Here is a 15,906-nt window from a genome sequence, read left to right on the forward strand (position 1 = left end):
TCAAATGCTTATTTACTGGCAGGTTCTTGTCAATAACAAAGCCAAGAGAAAAAGAAGCAAAGACCCAGCTGCATCCCACATAACTTTAGGCACTAAACTAAGGCATCTAAATTAGGACTGTTGTCTCCATAAGCTTCCCACATAGGTGGTGGAAATTTAAAAGCTCTTCCAAAGGGTGATTCAGCTCTGGAAGGACTTGAGTTGCCCATTGGAGGTATTTCTCCTATTTAGCCTGCACAAGAACACAGAGGTGACAGCTCCTAAATTAGACTTTTTGAGCTGTGAGTTCTTGATCTGGGAACTTTGGCAACAAGAAGCTCTCACCAACATCTGCTCGATCACTCTCATCCTTGGTGCACGAAAGTGTGAAGGCTTTAGCACAGCCAGGATGGCTCACTAGGGGCAGAGAGCAGTGAACACAGCCAGATGTCTCAGCCAGAAACTTTCAGAGGTTTTCTTACTGGAGATCAGGTCACTGTCTGGGTTTCCAGCACAACTCCACAAATACTTGTGCTCCACAACTCCACTGAGTGCCACATGGTGGTGGTGGGACAGGGGATGCAGGAGGGGAGCCTGTAGGATGGCACTGACTTCTGGTGTTCCATGCACGTGCCTAGGCCTTAGCAAGGTGTGTGTGGTGAAGAAGAATCATAGAATCACAGAGCGGCCTGGGATGAAAAGGACCTCAATGATCATTCAGTTTCAACCTCCCTGCTATGTGCAGGGTCGCAAACCACCAGACCAGGCTGCCCAGAGCCACATCCAGCCTGGCCTTGAATGCCTCCAGGGATGGGGCATCCACAACCTCTCTGGGCAACCTGTTCCAGTGTGTCACCACCCTCTGAGTGAAAAACTTCCTCCTAATGTCTAACCTAAACCTCCCCGTCTCAGTTTAAAACCATTCCCCCTTGTCTTATCACTATCCACCCTTGTAAACAGTCTTTCCCCTTCCTGTTCATACGCTCCCTTCAAGTACCAGAAGGCAGCAACGAGGTCTCCCTGGAGCCTTCTCTGAGCTAAACAAGCCCAGTTCCCTCAACCTTTCCGAATAGGAGAGGTGCTCTGACCATCTTAGTGGCTTTCCTCTGGACATGCTCTAAGAGTTTCACGTCCTTCCTGTTCTGGGTGCCCCAGGCCTGGACCTGAACCCTCCACATGTTTTCATGGACAATGAAATATAAGAGAAAAGCAGATCCAATGATGTTCCTGAAGGGGGAGTTACAGCTGATATGTGGAATATGCTTGTATAAAAACAGAACACCTTTGTGGCCACCAGATATGCATGAGTTAGCTTGTAGGTATATCCGAGATTTACTGTTATAGGTATCCAGGCTGTCCTTTACTACATACAGTTTGACCTACATGCTCTTGCAGTTATATTCATAAATAAATATGCCGGTGAAGAAGAAATAAAACCCAGATTCCAGGATATTGTCAAACTTCGACAATGAAGTTGTGTAAATAACAGTTATGTCTCAGGCAGCGTTAACTTGGGCTTTGAAGGTAATAAGATCATTACATGCATAATATTTACCATCTATATGTTTACAGGCTCAAGGCCAAATCCATTCTATTCACAGATATACCAAGAGTGGTCAAGATGTTTTTAAAAGACAAGAAGGACTCAGACATGCTGTTTTAAAACATTTTCCTTTTAACCGACATCAGAAACTGTTAGAAATCTCAGAATCCCTGAAAGAAGCTAAATGCCTGTTTATCAATTATGCCATAATGGAGAAAACAAAAAAATCAGCACAATTGACAGAATGAGAAATATGAATAGATGTGTATAAAGCCAAATATATACTTGAATTTATTAACTATTTTAAATGTGTAATTATTATTATTATTATTATTATTTAAATTAAAATATCATGGTTGGTAAATCAGGAACTCCAATGTGATCAATAAACTGTCTTCATAGAAGAGGGAAAATTGCTTTTTGCTATAATAGTTGAATGAACAACTCCTCTGCCTGCCAGTGGATAAGCAGTTCAAGTACCCATTATTCACGTTAGTATGTTCCGAGATTAATGTGACGGCTAAGAATGACACTTCCAAAAACATAATTTTCACTTTGCATTTCTCTTTTCATCTGGTTTTCTTTACTTCTAATGATACACCTCCTCCTGATTCTCAGATTTTCTGAGTGCGAGTGTGATAGGGAAGAGGATTTACCAGGAATTTTGGCAGCTGAAGAAGATAAGGAGCAGAAGATGTTGCCTCTACCTTTCTCAGACCAGAATGGAAGACATTAGGAATACAGAAATCATCTGCAGTCAGACTTCAATCATATTCTGATAGATAATACAAAAACCTGAAACTGACCCACAATTTGTACATGAGAAAAAAAAGAAGAGATGAGGAATAGTGACCTCAGTTTGGGAAAAAAAAAACAAACATTTGGTGACCTGTCTGTGTGTGCTTTAGAGGTGGTGAGTTTTTGAGGTGGAGGAGGGACAGTGACTGCTCACGGCAATCCTCAGGTGATGTGTATTTTGGATTTTGGATCCCCAGGTGATGTGTATTTTGGATTTTTCCTGGGTATTCTGTACAGAATTCTTAAAACCCACAGAACGGTGATAGATTTTTCTGGAATATTAAGCATACCTCTTCTCATCTCTCGGATACAGCTCCCTTCAGTCTATCCACACACCCCTTTAGCTCTTAGAGATTTGCTAGTTTCTCTCTAGTTTCTGCTGCTGTTCTTATGAGTCAAAGCCATAGCAGTTATTTCTGGTAACCACAGAGGATCTTCATAAAATCTCTGTTAACAGTCAGCAAGCAGAAGAGGAAATAAAAGCTAAATGTGAAGAAAACCTTATTTATCAAGACTGTTAGAGGAGTCAATACAGCTGTTCTCTCAGCTCTAAGGGAATGCTTCCTGGCACACGAGCTGTGACAAAGAGGCTGAAGAAAAGTGTGGAAGGACAGCAAAGAGAACAGGGAAGAATCCGTCAGTGGCAGAAAGCAGCAGTGGGGGAGCCTGGCCTGCAGAAGGATTTAGCTGGATATTTTTAGGGAATTTTTTGGCAATTGAACCATTTCCATGTGATCCAACATACAAATTATGGCTTCCCAGACCCACAGAACTGCCCAGGTGATCTCCCTGTTGCAAAGAGTGGTGAAGCACTGGTCTGATCCATCATAAACACAGCAATGCATGTTCTACCAATCTCAGATCAGAGCTGAAATATCATGCTTGCTTCATGCAGTTCAGACCATTTTCCATTTGTTCCAGCAGAGCCCTCGCCTTCTGGTCATTTTGTTGCTGGGAACTGGTAGGGAGAGCATGAATTTTGCCTATTTGCAATCCTGCTGGTATCTTTTATTTCTGTAACATCTCACTACTGCTGAAACACCAGAATTTGACATATAGAAACATCGGGGGACAACAGTGACATAATAGAGCATACAAACACAACTCTTATCACTAGAGCACCCCGTGATGTGTTTTCCCTTGAGCACTGTATCAGTATTTGATGCATCATGCTCTTCTTTTCCTGATCTCTTCCTCCACTCCCCAGTTCTCATTTCTTCCACATCCCTTCTCTCACCCCCTCACCGCAAACTGACAGGGCACATATATGACACCACAATCCCACAGTGTTATGTATTTATTATTGCTTACTTAAGCCGAGTGCTATATATAGCAAAGAACACAGCTATATTTGTACTGTAATAACTTATTAACTGGTTGTCACGTAAGTGGGACTTCTCATTTTTGAACAATGAGTCACTTTTATTTAGTCATTACAGAAAAGAAAGTCAAAGTTAACCTGAAGCACCAGATTCAAATCTAATTAATGTCTGAAAGTGTTACAAAATGTGCACTCAACTATTTACCAAGTTAGAAAGATAAAGACAATATTTTATATTAGCTCTCTTCTGAGCTGATGCTGCATCTGCCACTGTTAATTTTCCAGTATTTATTATTGTTTAATTAAGCTTTTGTTAGCATTTTAATCTTGATCCTACTCTTTGTCAAATAACAGGTTTTCCTTGTATATGTAGGTACCTGTGTGCATTGCTCTACTTGCTTTTCAACAGAAAATAACGGCTTACCTTTGCCCACCAGCTAGAGAGCATGAAGTAAGTGTTAACATTTTCCTCCCCAAACTGTTCAGCCACGTAGAGCCCCAAGGATCCGTACTTGTCGTATATGTTTCGCTTGGAGAGATCCGTCAGTGTTGCATGAGCATTGTTAATCTCTTTAAATTTTTCGGCAGCCTCTGGATTGTCGGGGTTCTTGTCGGGATGATATTTCAGAGCCAGTTTTCTTAAAGATGGGGAAAAAAACAACACAAAACACCAACACAAGGAAAAAAAAAAAGTCTGTAGTGTGTACATATATGTTTATTTACACGGATACAAAAAAAAGCATTGCAAAATAGACTCAATTATTTTGAACACTGTGTTCCCCCTGGGCCTTCTTATTTCCAAATCTAATGCATGCAGAGTGAAAGTGCCACTGCAAGTGAAAGTTACACTAGGCATGAAAGTTGTGCCTTGATACCTAGTCAGCTCCTAAGGTCAGTGAGGTAAAGATGCCAAAAGAACAGACTTTAGCGTGATAATAAATCACAACCATTTGTTGCACTACGTTTGCCAGCTGATTTGCATCCATTAGCAGGTTTCAACAAAGATAAACATTTAGTGAAAGTTTAAAAAAAAAACAAAAAACAAAAACAAAAAACATGTTTATCCCATCAAAATTATCTTTATAGCAAGTGTTTGATTGTTTATCAATAGTAACTGTATTAAAATTGTGTAAGCAACGTCTGTGTTTGCAGGAGCTGCGACAGTGATGAGGAAAAACAAATTTAGGAGTTGGGTTGGAAGAGCATCTTTTCCCAAATACATGATGGAAAGGCATAGTGAATTAGCCCCAGTTTCTAATGCCTACCTTTGGGTCTAATTCACCAATGCCCCTTTCTGAGACAGTCTTAGCACAGCAGAAGCTGACTGCTGACCGCTTTGGGCTGTCTGTGCTGCTTAGGCCTTTGCTGGGACAGAGCTCAGTGCTGTCTCTTTCCTCTGACGGCACTCATTGCTATGGCATCTCAGTACAGACACAACTTGTAAGCAGCAGCGCGGGACCATTGGCTCACAAATAGCGCTGGGGACCTGCAGCTTTGGAGAAGCCATTTGCTTCCGAGCACATTGGAGCAGTGTGAGCTCACGTGTACCTGCCGAACAAGCACAGACGTGTGTCTTTTCGAAAATCTGCGCTCCGTTCGAAGCAGTGGCAATGAGATTTTCCCAGGACATTTATTCAATGACTAGTGCTGACCTCTAGTGGCATTAAAACCGTTAGAGTAATGCGCTCCCTCCCTCCATCCTCCCCCGAGCCCGGCTATGTGATATTTTGTCAGCGTTCTTTCTGAGTGCTTCATGCCCATTATACCAAAACAAACCAACAAACGAACTTATTAATGAGAAAGCAAATAAGTAAGTAGTGATACGAAGGCTATGTGCCCACATTTACTCTAACAAGTCTATCCTCTGAGAGGGGTACTGCTTGACTTTCTACTGAGGTCTCAGCACACATTATTCACCTAGTAAAATGCAAGTGCTTTGCTCTTGATGCAAGTTCATATCTTGGAGACATTTTGGCAATATCACGACTGATATAAGCCTGGGATTAGCCTCTGCCAACAGTCTCTCCAGTAGTGTACAATAAACTCAGATCATCATCTCATAGATCATAACTAACACCTTAAACGTGTCTCTGATAAAATAAATAAGGTAATGTTCAGGCGTATTTAATATACCGTTCAGATGGTACCTCAAATGTAATAAAGGATGAAATAGGAAAACCGGGAAAACAAGTTAATTCTTGCATGACTAATGACATAATGTGCCATCCAAGTATTTAAGTAGCTTGTGCAATCTATTCCTTTTCTTAGCTGAAAAAAAACCTAGCAATTAGAGTGAAAAACAGGAGAGACATGGCTCTTAAAACTCATGCTTGTCTAGAAGGATCAGGCAATCAATCCCTGGCCATTCTCCAGAAAACCAACAGACCCAAAGACTTCTTCTGACCTCTTCATATCCCCCCGCATCCCATAAAAGTAATAATTTGAACTCAATGTAATTCCAAAAGGTGAAAAATACACTAGTTGCGTGCTCGCTATAGCTTAGTGTTGCTTTACAATGTTAACAACTTTCAACATAGCACTGTTAATATAATAGGAGACATATTTTTAGGTTCAGGGAAAACTCACTAAAAATATTACAATAACAAAACAGCTCTCCACAGACGAAGACAACATAACTGATTTTTGATAAGTTAGAAGTGGGACTGAGACCGATATGCTGCATGTGTAATTCTTATTAATGAGAGAAAGAACTCAATTAGGCAAAGCCCAAAAAACATGAAGAGTAAGAACAAGAACTACAAGAAAATATTGGCCTCTATGAAAGGATTACAGAGCTAGTAGATAAAAGAAGAGAAACTGATGACTTGCTGGAGGAGTGAGTGTCTGAGTGTGGAATGGAAGCCAAGGCATTGCTGTGCTGTGTTGTGGCTGTAGGAAGAATGGGGCGTGAAGGGTGTGGAGCAGGGCAGGTCCCTGTGATTCCTTCGATAGCTCAGCTGGTAGAGCGGAGGACTGTAGGCTCCCTTGCACGGCCATCCTTAGGTCGCTGGTTCAACTCCGGCTCGAAGGAATGCTCTTTTGGCTCTTGCCCCGACTGAGTCTGTGGCACTGGGGCATTTGGAACCTGGGCACGCATGCTGTGTTTGATGGGTTCTGAGGCTGGATCTCTGGTGGGCAGTGGAGAAGATGACACCGTGTGGTGGTTTGTGTAGACGATATTGCAGGTGCTATTAGTGTAGAGCACTCGTGATTTTACCAGGAACACCATCACCAAGGAACTGAGTGTGTTGCTCAGCAAAAGGAAGAAGTGTACTGGAAGAGCAAGAGTTGTGTGCTGAGCCATTTGGGTAAGGGCTTGTTATGTGACAGATGAGGTGAGGTGGAGGCTGTGTGCTGGGGAATTAGCTCAAGTGGTAGAGCGCTCGCTTAGCATGTGAGAGGTAGTGGGATCGATGCCCACATTCTCCAATGCTTTTCATCCCCTTGCCTGCATTCTTGGCATAAGGTAGCCCCACGGCCTCTGGGAATGTGTTGGGAGACCTCTTAGTGCCTGGGCTACAGAAGACATAGAAAGCTCCACGAAGCAACTTGTTGAGGTACAGATTGGAGTCCCGATCTAAGAAGGTGGTTCTCACATCACCTCATCAGATGCACAGTGGCAGTACAATGGGAAGTAACTTGTTGAAGTACAGAATGGGATCTGGATCTAAGAAAGCATTTCTCAGCAACATCGCATCACTTATAAAGTGGCAGCATGAGTACCATGCCCAGTTTGGGGACTTAGTGTACAAAGGCATTGAGAGAGTACAGTAAGGTGAGGGAATACCAGCAGGATGCTAATGAGGGTAGTAGCCCTTCCCCTGAGAAAAGACCTCAATGGCTGTAGCGGGGTTCAGAACGTGGGGAACAGAGGGTTTTGAGTATAGGGAAGCAGAATCCCATCTTGTGGTGACTAAATAGAACATTATCCATCCAATATAACATTACACTTATTCTGGAAAATGTGAGAATTATGTATCACTGAGGCAGAAAAGGTGTTCTCCAGAAATGAAGATAGTGCTCTTTTCCTGTAAGAAGGACAAAGCAGAATAAGTGGTGCCAAGGATAAAGGTAGATATGATTGTACAGATGTTCTTATCTCCACAGGCATATAGAGACTGGAAATAACGCTAATGCAGTTCTCAGAATGCTGAGGAAATCGGTGTGTGGTTGAATGCTGATGACACACCGGAGCACAGGTCAAAAGAGACGGCAGCATATTCTGGTTGAAGTATCTTGGAGAAGTGTGTCCTGTGCTTCTGGCTGCAAAATGAGTGTTTGGGAAGGCGGTGTTGTTTTTCAGGTAGTGCTCCTAGTGAGATGAGTGCATGAAGTCCAGGTGAAGATGTAGTGCTGTTGGAGGTGAGCGTGTCTGGGTGTGGAATGGAAGTCAAGGCATTGCTGTGCTGTGTTGTGGTCATAGGAAGAATGCATCTGGGAACATGAAGGGTGTGGAGCAGGGCAGGTCCCTGTGATTCCTTCGATAGCTCAGCTGGTAGAGCGGAGGACTGTAGGCTCCCTTGCACGGCCATCCTTAGGTCGCTGGTTCAACTCCGGCTCGAAGGAATGCTCTTTTGGCTCTTGCCCCGACTGAGTCTGCGGCACTGGGGCATTTGGAACCTGGGCATGCATGCTGTGTTTGAGGGGTTCTGAGGCTGGATCTCTGGTGGGCAGTGGAGAAGATGACACCGTGTGGTGGTTTGTGTAGACAATAGGGCAGGTGCTATTAGTGTAGAGCACTTGTGATTTTACCAGGAGCACCATCACCAAGGAACTGAGCATGCTGCTCGGCAAAAAGAAGAAGGGTACAGGAAGAACAAGAGCTGTGTGCTGAGCCATGTGGGTAAGGGCTTGTTATGCAACAGATGAGGTGAGGTGGAGGCTGTGTGCTGGGGAATTAGCTCAAGTGGTAGAGCGCTCGCTTAGCATGTGAGAGGTAGTGGGATCGATGCCCACATTCTCCAATGCTTTTCATCCCCTTGCCTGCATTCTTGGCATAAGGTAGCCCCACGGCCTCTGCGAATGTGTTGGGAGACCTCTTAGTGCCTGGGCTACAGAAGACGCAGAGAGCTCCACGAAGCAACTTGTTGAGGTACAGAATGGAGTCCTGATCTAAGAAGGTGGTACTCAGCATCATCTCATCAGTTGTGCAAAGGCAGTAAGAGTACCATGCCCATTTGGAACCTTAGTGTACCAAGACAATATGTTTGATATGGAAGTTCAGAACGCCAGCTGGCCAGTAGGATGTTAATGGGATGATAGCACTTTCACTGCAGGAAAAGATCATTAAATATTGATATACCAAAGGTATGGCATAATGAGTGATCTTTGTTAGGAGAGAAGCATAATCCCTTGTTGCAAACACACACTGGCATGTTTCCTGGCAAACAGGATTCTCCATTTTACTCTGGAATTTCTGAGAAGAATAGTGAATCTCTCTGAATCAGAGAGCTGTTAAGAAGATGTGCATAAACGGACTTTCTCTAGTCAAGGAAGCACAGCAGTAGAATTGTGTCCACTGGGGCTGTGCTGTGTCTGCTGGCTGGGTTGAGTTTTGGCTACAGTGCCCTGACAACCCTCTTCTTAAAATGCAAGCATTCCTAAAGGTGCAGTTTGTCTATAGAAGGATCTCTGCACAGCATAGAGTGCGGAGCTTGAAAAGAATGGGATGTTGTGCATGATTGTTCCAGTTGTTCAGAGAGCGCTGTGGAGGCAGGCGAGTGGACGGATGATGATGAGGTGGATGAGCAGAGGTGAAAAGTGAGTGGACAGTGATTGGGAGAAGTATCTTGGAGAAGTGTGTCCTGTGTTTCTGGCTGCAAAATGAGTGTTTGGGTTGGCGGTGTTGTTTTTCAGGTGATCTCCCTAGTGAGGTGAGTGCGTGAAGTCCAGGTGAAGGTGTAGTGCTGTTGGAGGTGAGTGTGTCTGGGTGTGGAATGGAAGCCAAGGCATTGTTGAGCTTTGTTATGGCCATAGGAAGAATTCATCTGGAAGCGTGAAGGGTGTGGAGCAGGGCAGGTCCCTATGATTCCTTCGATAGCTCAGCTGGTAGAGCGGAGGACTGTAGGCTCCCTTGCACGGCCATCCTTAGGTCGCTGGTTCAACTCCGGCTCGAAGGAATGCTCTTTTGGCTCTTACCCTGACTGAATGTGCGGCACTGGGGCATTTGGAACCTGGGCACGCATGCTGTGTTTGATGGGTTCTGAGGCTGGATCTCTGGTGGGCAGTGGAGAAGATGACACCGTGTGTTGATTTATGTAGACAATAGGGCAGGTGCTATTAGTGTAGAGCACTTGTGATTTTACCAGGAGCACCATCACCAAGGAACTGAGTGTGTTGCTCGGCATAAAGAAGAAGAGTACTGGAAAACAAGAGCTGTGTGCTGAGCCATGTGGGTAAGGGCTTGTTATGCAACAGATGAGGTGAGGTGGAGGCTGTGTGTTGGGGAATTAGCTCAAGTGGTAGAGCGCTCGCTTAGCATGTGAGAGGTAGTGGGATCGATGCCCACATTCTCCAATGCTTTTCATCCCCTTGCCTGCATTCTTGGCATAAGGTAGCCCCACGGCCTCTGCGAATGTGTTGGGAGACCTCTTAGTGCCTGGGCTACAGAAGACATAGAAAGCTCCACGAAGCTACTTGTTGAGGTACAGAATGGGATCCTGATCTAAGAAGGTGGTACTCAGCATCATCTCATCAGTTGTGCAAAGGCAGTAAGAGTACCATGCCCATTTGGAGCCTTAGTGTACCAAGACAATATGTTTGATATGAAAGTTCAGAACACCAGCTGGCCAGGAAGATATTTAAGGGACGATAGCACTTTCACTGCAGGAAAAGATCATTCAATATTGATATACCAAAGGCATGGCATAATGAGTGATCTTTGTTAGGAGAGAAGCATAATCCCTTGTTGCAAACACACACTGGCATGTTTCCTGGCAAATGGGATTCTGCATTTTACTCTGGAATTTCTGATAAGAAGGAATTGTGAATCTCTCTGAATCAGGGAGCTGTTAAGAAGATGTGCATAAACGGACTTTCTCTCATCAGGGAAGCACAGCAGTAGAATTGTGTCCACTGGGGCTGTGCTGTGTCTGCTGGCTGGGTTGAGTTTTGGTTACAGTGCCCTGACAACCCTCTTCTTAAAATGCAAGCATTCCTAGAGGTGCAGATTGTCCACACATGGAGTGCTGTCATGGTTTTCTAATGTTGCTGTCACTATTCCACATCATAACATCATGTGCAGTATGGATCATGAAAAGGTTCATACTCCCGTTCTGTGGAATAACAACGTCCCTAATACTCAGCTCTCAGAAGAAAACTGCATATACTGAAGGACTTCGCGGTCAGAGATAAGTCACAGGAGGAGGACATATATAATCTCGCTCCCAGGCTGGAGCTCTCTCTCTCTCGGACTCTCGGAGAGTAGGAAGCGTTCCAGCCATGTCACCTGGAGTTCATAGTAGGCTTTTCGGATTTCGGGGATTCCCTCTGTTTTGTTCAATTCATTAGCCTGAATCATATTGTATCATATTGTGTTATTTGTATTCTGATATCATATTTAGTAAAATAAGTTTTCCTCCTTTGATTGCCACTGCTGTTCGCTTTTCCCATTCCCCTTTTCCCTTCCGTTTCGGACTGGGGTTCCTACAGGGAGGCTGCCCCCTGTCACAGGCACAGGTAAATCTAGGTAACCTGTGACAAGTGTGGAGCTTGAAAAGAATGGGATGTTGTGCATGATTGTTCCAGTTGTTCTGAGAGCGCTAAGGAGACAGGTGAGTGGACGGATGATGATGAGGTGGCTGATCAGAGGTGAAAAATGAATGGATGGAGATTCAGGGGAGAGATGTATCTAGGAGAAGTGTGTCCTGTGCTTCTGGCTGCAAAATGAGTGTTTGGGAAGGCGGTGTTGTTTTTCAGGTGATCTCCCTAGTGAGGTGAGTGCGTGAAGTCCAGGTGAAGGTGTAGTGCTGTTGGAGGTGAGCATGTCTGGTTGTGCAATGGAAGCCAAGGCATTGCTGTGATGTGTTATGGCTGTAGGAAGAATTCATCTGGGATCATGAAGGGTGTGGAGCAGGGCAGGTCCCTGTGATTCCTTCGATAGCTCAGCTGGTAGAGCGGAGGACTGTAGGCTCCCTTGCACGGCCATCCTTAGGTCGCTGGTTCAACTCCGGCTCGAAGGAATGCTCTTTTGGCTCTTGCCCCGACTGAATGTGCGGCACTGGGGCATTTGGAACCTGGGCACGCATGCTGTGTTTGATAGGATCTGAGGCTGGAGCTCAGGTGGGCACTGATGAAGACAACGCTGTGTAGTTATTTGTGTAGATGATTGCTCAGGTGATTTTGGGTTTCAGCACCAGTGTTTTTACCATGATCATCACCACCAAGAAACTGAGTGTGTTGCTTGGCTATATGAAGAAGGGTACTGGAAGAAGAAGAGCTGTGTGAAGAGCCATGTGGATGAGAGGTGCTTACGTGAGAGCTGTGGGGAGGTGAGGTGGAGTTTGTGTGTTGGGGAATTAGCTCAAGTGGTAGAGCGCTCGCTTAGCATGTGAGAGGTAGTGGGATCGATGCCCACATTCTCCAATGCTTTTCATCCCCATGCCTTCATTCTTGGCATAAGGTAGCCCCACGGCCTCTGTGAATGTGTTGGGAGACCTCTGTGTGCCTGGGCTACAGAAGACACAGAGAGCTCCAGGAGGCAACTTGTTGAAGTAGAGAATGGGATCTGGATCTAAGAAAGCATTTCTCAGCATCATCTCATCACTTACAAAATGTCAGCACGAGTACCATGCCCTGTTTGGGGCCTTAGTATACAAAGGCATTGAGGGAGTGCAGTAAGGTGAGGGAATACCAGCAGGTTGCTTATGAGGGCAGTAGACCTTCCCCTGAGAAAAGACCTCAGTGGTTGTAGAGGTGTTCAGAGCATGGGGAACAGAGGGTTTTGAGTGGAGAGAAGCAGAATCCCATGTTGCCAAGACTTACTGGTACATTCTCCATCCAATATGGCATTACACTTATCCTGGAAAACTCTGAGAATTGTGGTGCACATCACAGAGGCAGAAAAGGTGTTCTCCAGAAATGATGATAGCGCCCTTCTCCTGTCAGAAGGACAAAGCAGAATAAGAGGGGCCACAGGGGGTGTAAACTGTGCTTGCTGGCAGGCAGACTTGGAATTTTGTCTGCAATGGCCTGGAAATTCCTGATCTTAGTAGAACGCAAATCTTGTTTGAGGTAGGACTGTACAGATGTTCTAAGCTCTGCAGGCATACTGAGACTGGAAATAATGCTGATGCAATTCTCAGAATGCTGAGGAAATGGGTGTGTGGTTGAATGCTGATGACGCACCTGAGCAGAGGTCAGAAGTGACGGGAGCATATTCTGATTGGAGTGAAGTATCTTGGAGAAGTGTGTCCTGTGCTTCTGGCTGCAAAATGAGTGTTTGGGTTGGCGGTGTTGTTTTTCAGGTGATCTCCCTAGTGAGGTGAGTGCATGAAGTCCTAGCGAAAGTGTAGTGCTGTTGGAGGTGAGCGTGTCTGGGTGTGGAATGGAAGCCAAGGCATTGTTGTGCTTTGTTATGGCCATAGGAAGAATTCATCTGGAAGCGTGAAGGGTGTGGAGCAGGGCAGGTCCCTATGATTCCTTCGATAGCTCAGCTGGTAGAGCGGAGGACTGTAGGCTCCCTTGCACGGCCATCCTTAGGTCGCTGGTTCAACTCCGGCTCGAAGGAATGCTCTTTTGGCTCTTACCCTGACTGAATGTGCGGCACTGGGGCATTTGGAACCTGGGCACGCATGCTGTGTTTGATGGGTTCTGAGGCTGGATCTCTGGTGGGCAGTGGAGAAGATGACACCGTGTGTTGATTTATGTAGACAATAGGGCAGGTGCTATTAGTGTAGAGCACTTGTGATTTTACCAGGAGCACCATCACCAAGGAACTGAGTGTGTTGCTCGGCATAAAGAAGAAGAGTACTGGAAAACAAGAGCTGTGTGCTGAGCCATGTGGGTAAGGGCTTGTTATGCAACAGATGAGGTGAGGTGGAGGCTGTGTGTTGGGGAATTAGCTCAAGTGGTAGAGCGCTCGCTTAGCATGTGAGAGGTAGTGGGATCGATGCCCACATTCTCCAATGCTTTTCATCCCCTTGCCTGCATTCTTGGCATAAGGTAGCCCCACGGCCTCTGCGAATGTGTTGGGAGACCTCTTAGTGCCTGGGCTACAGAAGACATAGAAAGCTCCACGAAGCTACTTGTTGAGGTACAGAATGGGATCCTGATCTAAGAAGGTGGTACTCAGCATCATCTCATCAGTTGTGCAAAGGCAGTAAGAGTACCATGCCCATTTGGAGCCTTAGTGTACCAAGACAATATGTTTGATATGAAAGTTCAGAACACCAGCTGGCCAGGAAGATATTTAAGGGACGATAGCACTTTCACTGCAGGAAAAGATCATTCAATATTGATATACCAAAGGCATGGCATAATGAGTGATCTTTGTTAGGAGAGAAGCATAATCCCTTGTTGCAAACACACACTGGCATGTTTCCTGGCAAATGGGATTCTGCATTTTACTCTGGAATTTCTGATAAGAAGGAATTGTGAATCTCTCTGAATCAGGGAGCTGTTAAGAAGATGTGCATAAACGGACTTTCTCTCATCAGGGAAGCACAGCAGTAGAATTGTGTCCACTGGGGCTGTGCTGTGTCTGCTGGCTGGGTTGAGTTTTGGTTACAGTGCCCTGACAACCCTCTTCTTAAAATGCAAGCATTCCTAGAGGTGCAGATTGTCCACACATGGAGTGCTGTCATGGTTTTCTAATGTTGCTGTCACTATTCCACATCATAACATCATGTGCAGTATGGATCATGAAAAGGTTCATACTCCCGTTCTGTGGAATAACAACGTCCCTAATACTCAGCTCTCAGAAGAAAACTGCATATACTGAAGGACTTCGCGGTCAGAGATAAGTCACAGGAGGAGGACATATATAATCTCGCTCCCAGGCTGGAGCTCTCTCTCTCTCGGACTCTCGGAGAGTAGGAAGCGTTCCAGCCATGTCACCTGGAGTTCATAGTAGGCTTTTCGGATTTCGGGGATTCCCTCTGTTTTGTTCAATTCATTAGCCTGAATCATATTGTATCATATTGTGTTATTTGTATTCCGATATCATATTTAGTAAAATAAGTTTTCCTCCTTTGATTGCCACTGCTGTTCGCTTTTCCCATTCCCCTTTTCCCTTCCGTTTCGGACTGGGGTTCCTACAGGGAGGCTGCCCCCTGTCACAGGCACAGGTAAATCTAGGTAACCTGTGACAAGTGTGGAGCTTGAAAAGAATGGGATGTTGTGCATGATTGTTCCAGTTGTTCTGAGAGCGCTAAGGAGACAGGTGAGTGGACGGATGATGATGAGGTGGCTGAGCAGAGGTGAAAAATGAGTGGATGGTGATTCAGGGGAGAGATGTATCTAGGAGAAGTGTGTCCTGTGCTTCTGGCTGCAAAATGAGTGTTTGGGAAGGCGGTGTTGTTTTTCAGGTGATCTCCCTAGTGAGGTGAGTGCGTGAAGTCCAGGTGAAGGTGTAGTGCTGTTGGAGGTGAGCATGTCTGGTTGTGCAATGGAAGCCAAGGCATTGCTGTGATGTGTTATGGCTGTAGGAAGAATTCATCTGGGATCATGAAGGGTGTGGAGCAGGGCAGGTCCCTGTGATTCCTTCGATAGCTCAGCTGGTAGAGCGGAGGACTGTAGGCTCCCTTGCACGGCCATCCTTAGGTCGCTGGTTCAACTCCGGCTCGAAGGAATGCTCTTTTGGCTCTTGCCCCGACTGAATGTGCGGCACTGGGGCATTTGGAACCTGGGCACGCATGCTGTGTTTGATAGGATCTGAGGCTGGAGCTCAGGTGGGCACTGATGAAGACAACGCTGTGTAGTTATTTGTGTAGATGATTGCTCAGGTGATTTTGGGTTTCAGCACCAGTGTTTTTACCATGATCATCACCACCAAGAAACTGAGTGTGTTGCTTGGCTATATGAAGAAGGGTACTGGAAGAAGAAGAGCTGTGTGAAGAGCCATGTGGATGAGAGGTGCTTACGTGAGAGCTGTGGGGAGGTGAGGTGGAGTTTGTGTGTTGGGGAATTAGCTCAAGTGGTAGAGCGCTCGCTTAGCATGTGAGAGGTAGTGGGATCGATGCCCACATTCTCCAATGCTTTTCATCCCCATGCCTTCATTCTTGGCATAAGGTAGCCCCACGGCCTCTGTGAATGTGTTGGGAGACCT

General features: G+C 45.4%; 1 protein-coding gene and 12 non-coding genes across 13 annotated transcripts in view; 12 read left to right on the forward strand and 1 right to left on the reverse strand.

The window, feature by feature from the left end:
- DNAJC5B (DnaJ heat shock protein family (Hsp40) member C5 beta) overlaps positions 1-15,906 on the reverse strand; it is a 32,712-nt gene that overhangs the window by 5,991 nt on the left and 10,815 nt on the right. Inside the window, exon 2 of the mRNA XM_072329797.1 lies at positions 4,066-4,279. Within this exon, the coding sequence (XP_072185898.1) occupies positions 4,066-4,279 (214 nt within the window). The remainder of the gene's footprint in view (positions 1-4,065; positions 4,280-15,906) is intronic.
- On the forward strand, positions 6,584-6,672 carry TRNAY-GUA (transfer RNA tyrosine (anticodon GUA)). The gene is given in 2 exon segments: positions 6,584-6,620; positions 6,637-6,672. It is a non-coding gene; the product is annotated as a tRNA-Tyr (tRNA).
- Positions 6,998-7,070, forward strand: TRNAA-AGC (transfer RNA alanine (anticodon AGC)). Its single transcript has one exon. It is a non-coding gene; the product is annotated as a tRNA-Ala (tRNA).
- TRNAY-GUA (transfer RNA tyrosine (anticodon GUA)) lies at positions 8,119-8,207 on the forward strand. The gene is given in 2 exon segments: positions 8,119-8,155; positions 8,172-8,207. It is a non-coding gene; the product is annotated as a tRNA-Tyr (tRNA).
- TRNAA-AGC (transfer RNA alanine (anticodon AGC)) lies at positions 8,533-8,605 on the forward strand. The gene has a single exon. It is a non-coding gene; the product is annotated as a tRNA-Ala (tRNA).
- Positions 9,672-9,760, forward strand: TRNAY-GUA (transfer RNA tyrosine (anticodon GUA)). Its single transcript is given in 2 exon segments — positions 9,672-9,708; positions 9,725-9,760. It is a non-coding gene; the product is annotated as a tRNA-Tyr (tRNA).
- On the forward strand, positions 10,085-10,157 carry TRNAA-AGC (transfer RNA alanine (anticodon AGC)). The gene has a single exon. It is a non-coding gene; the product is annotated as a tRNA-Ala (tRNA).
- TRNAY-GUA (transfer RNA tyrosine (anticodon GUA)) lies at positions 11,733-11,821 on the forward strand. The gene is given in 2 exon segments: positions 11,733-11,769; positions 11,786-11,821. It is a non-coding gene; the product is annotated as a tRNA-Tyr (tRNA).
- Positions 12,152-12,224, forward strand: TRNAA-AGC (transfer RNA alanine (anticodon AGC)). Its single transcript has one exon. It is a non-coding gene; the product is annotated as a tRNA-Ala (tRNA).
- TRNAY-GUA (transfer RNA tyrosine (anticodon GUA)) lies at positions 13,280-13,368 on the forward strand. Its single transcript is given in 2 exon segments — positions 13,280-13,316; positions 13,333-13,368. It is a non-coding gene; the product is annotated as a tRNA-Tyr (tRNA).
- Positions 13,693-13,765, forward strand: TRNAA-AGC (transfer RNA alanine (anticodon AGC)). The gene has a single exon. It is a non-coding gene; the product is annotated as a tRNA-Ala (tRNA).
- TRNAY-GUA (transfer RNA tyrosine (anticodon GUA)) lies at positions 15,341-15,429 on the forward strand. The gene is given in 2 exon segments: positions 15,341-15,377; positions 15,394-15,429. It is a non-coding gene; the product is annotated as a tRNA-Tyr (tRNA).
- On the forward strand, positions 15,760-15,832 carry TRNAA-AGC (transfer RNA alanine (anticodon AGC)). Its single transcript has one exon. It is a non-coding gene; the product is annotated as a tRNA-Ala (tRNA).

Source organism: Excalfactoria chinensis, chromosome 2 (genome assembly GCF_039878825.1).
Source record: "Excalfactoria chinensis isolate bCotChi1 chromosome 2, bCotChi1.hap2, whole genome shotgun sequence".
Classification (NCBI taxonomy): Eukaryota; Metazoa; Chordata; class Aves; order Galliformes; family Phasianidae; genus Excalfactoria; species Excalfactoria chinensis.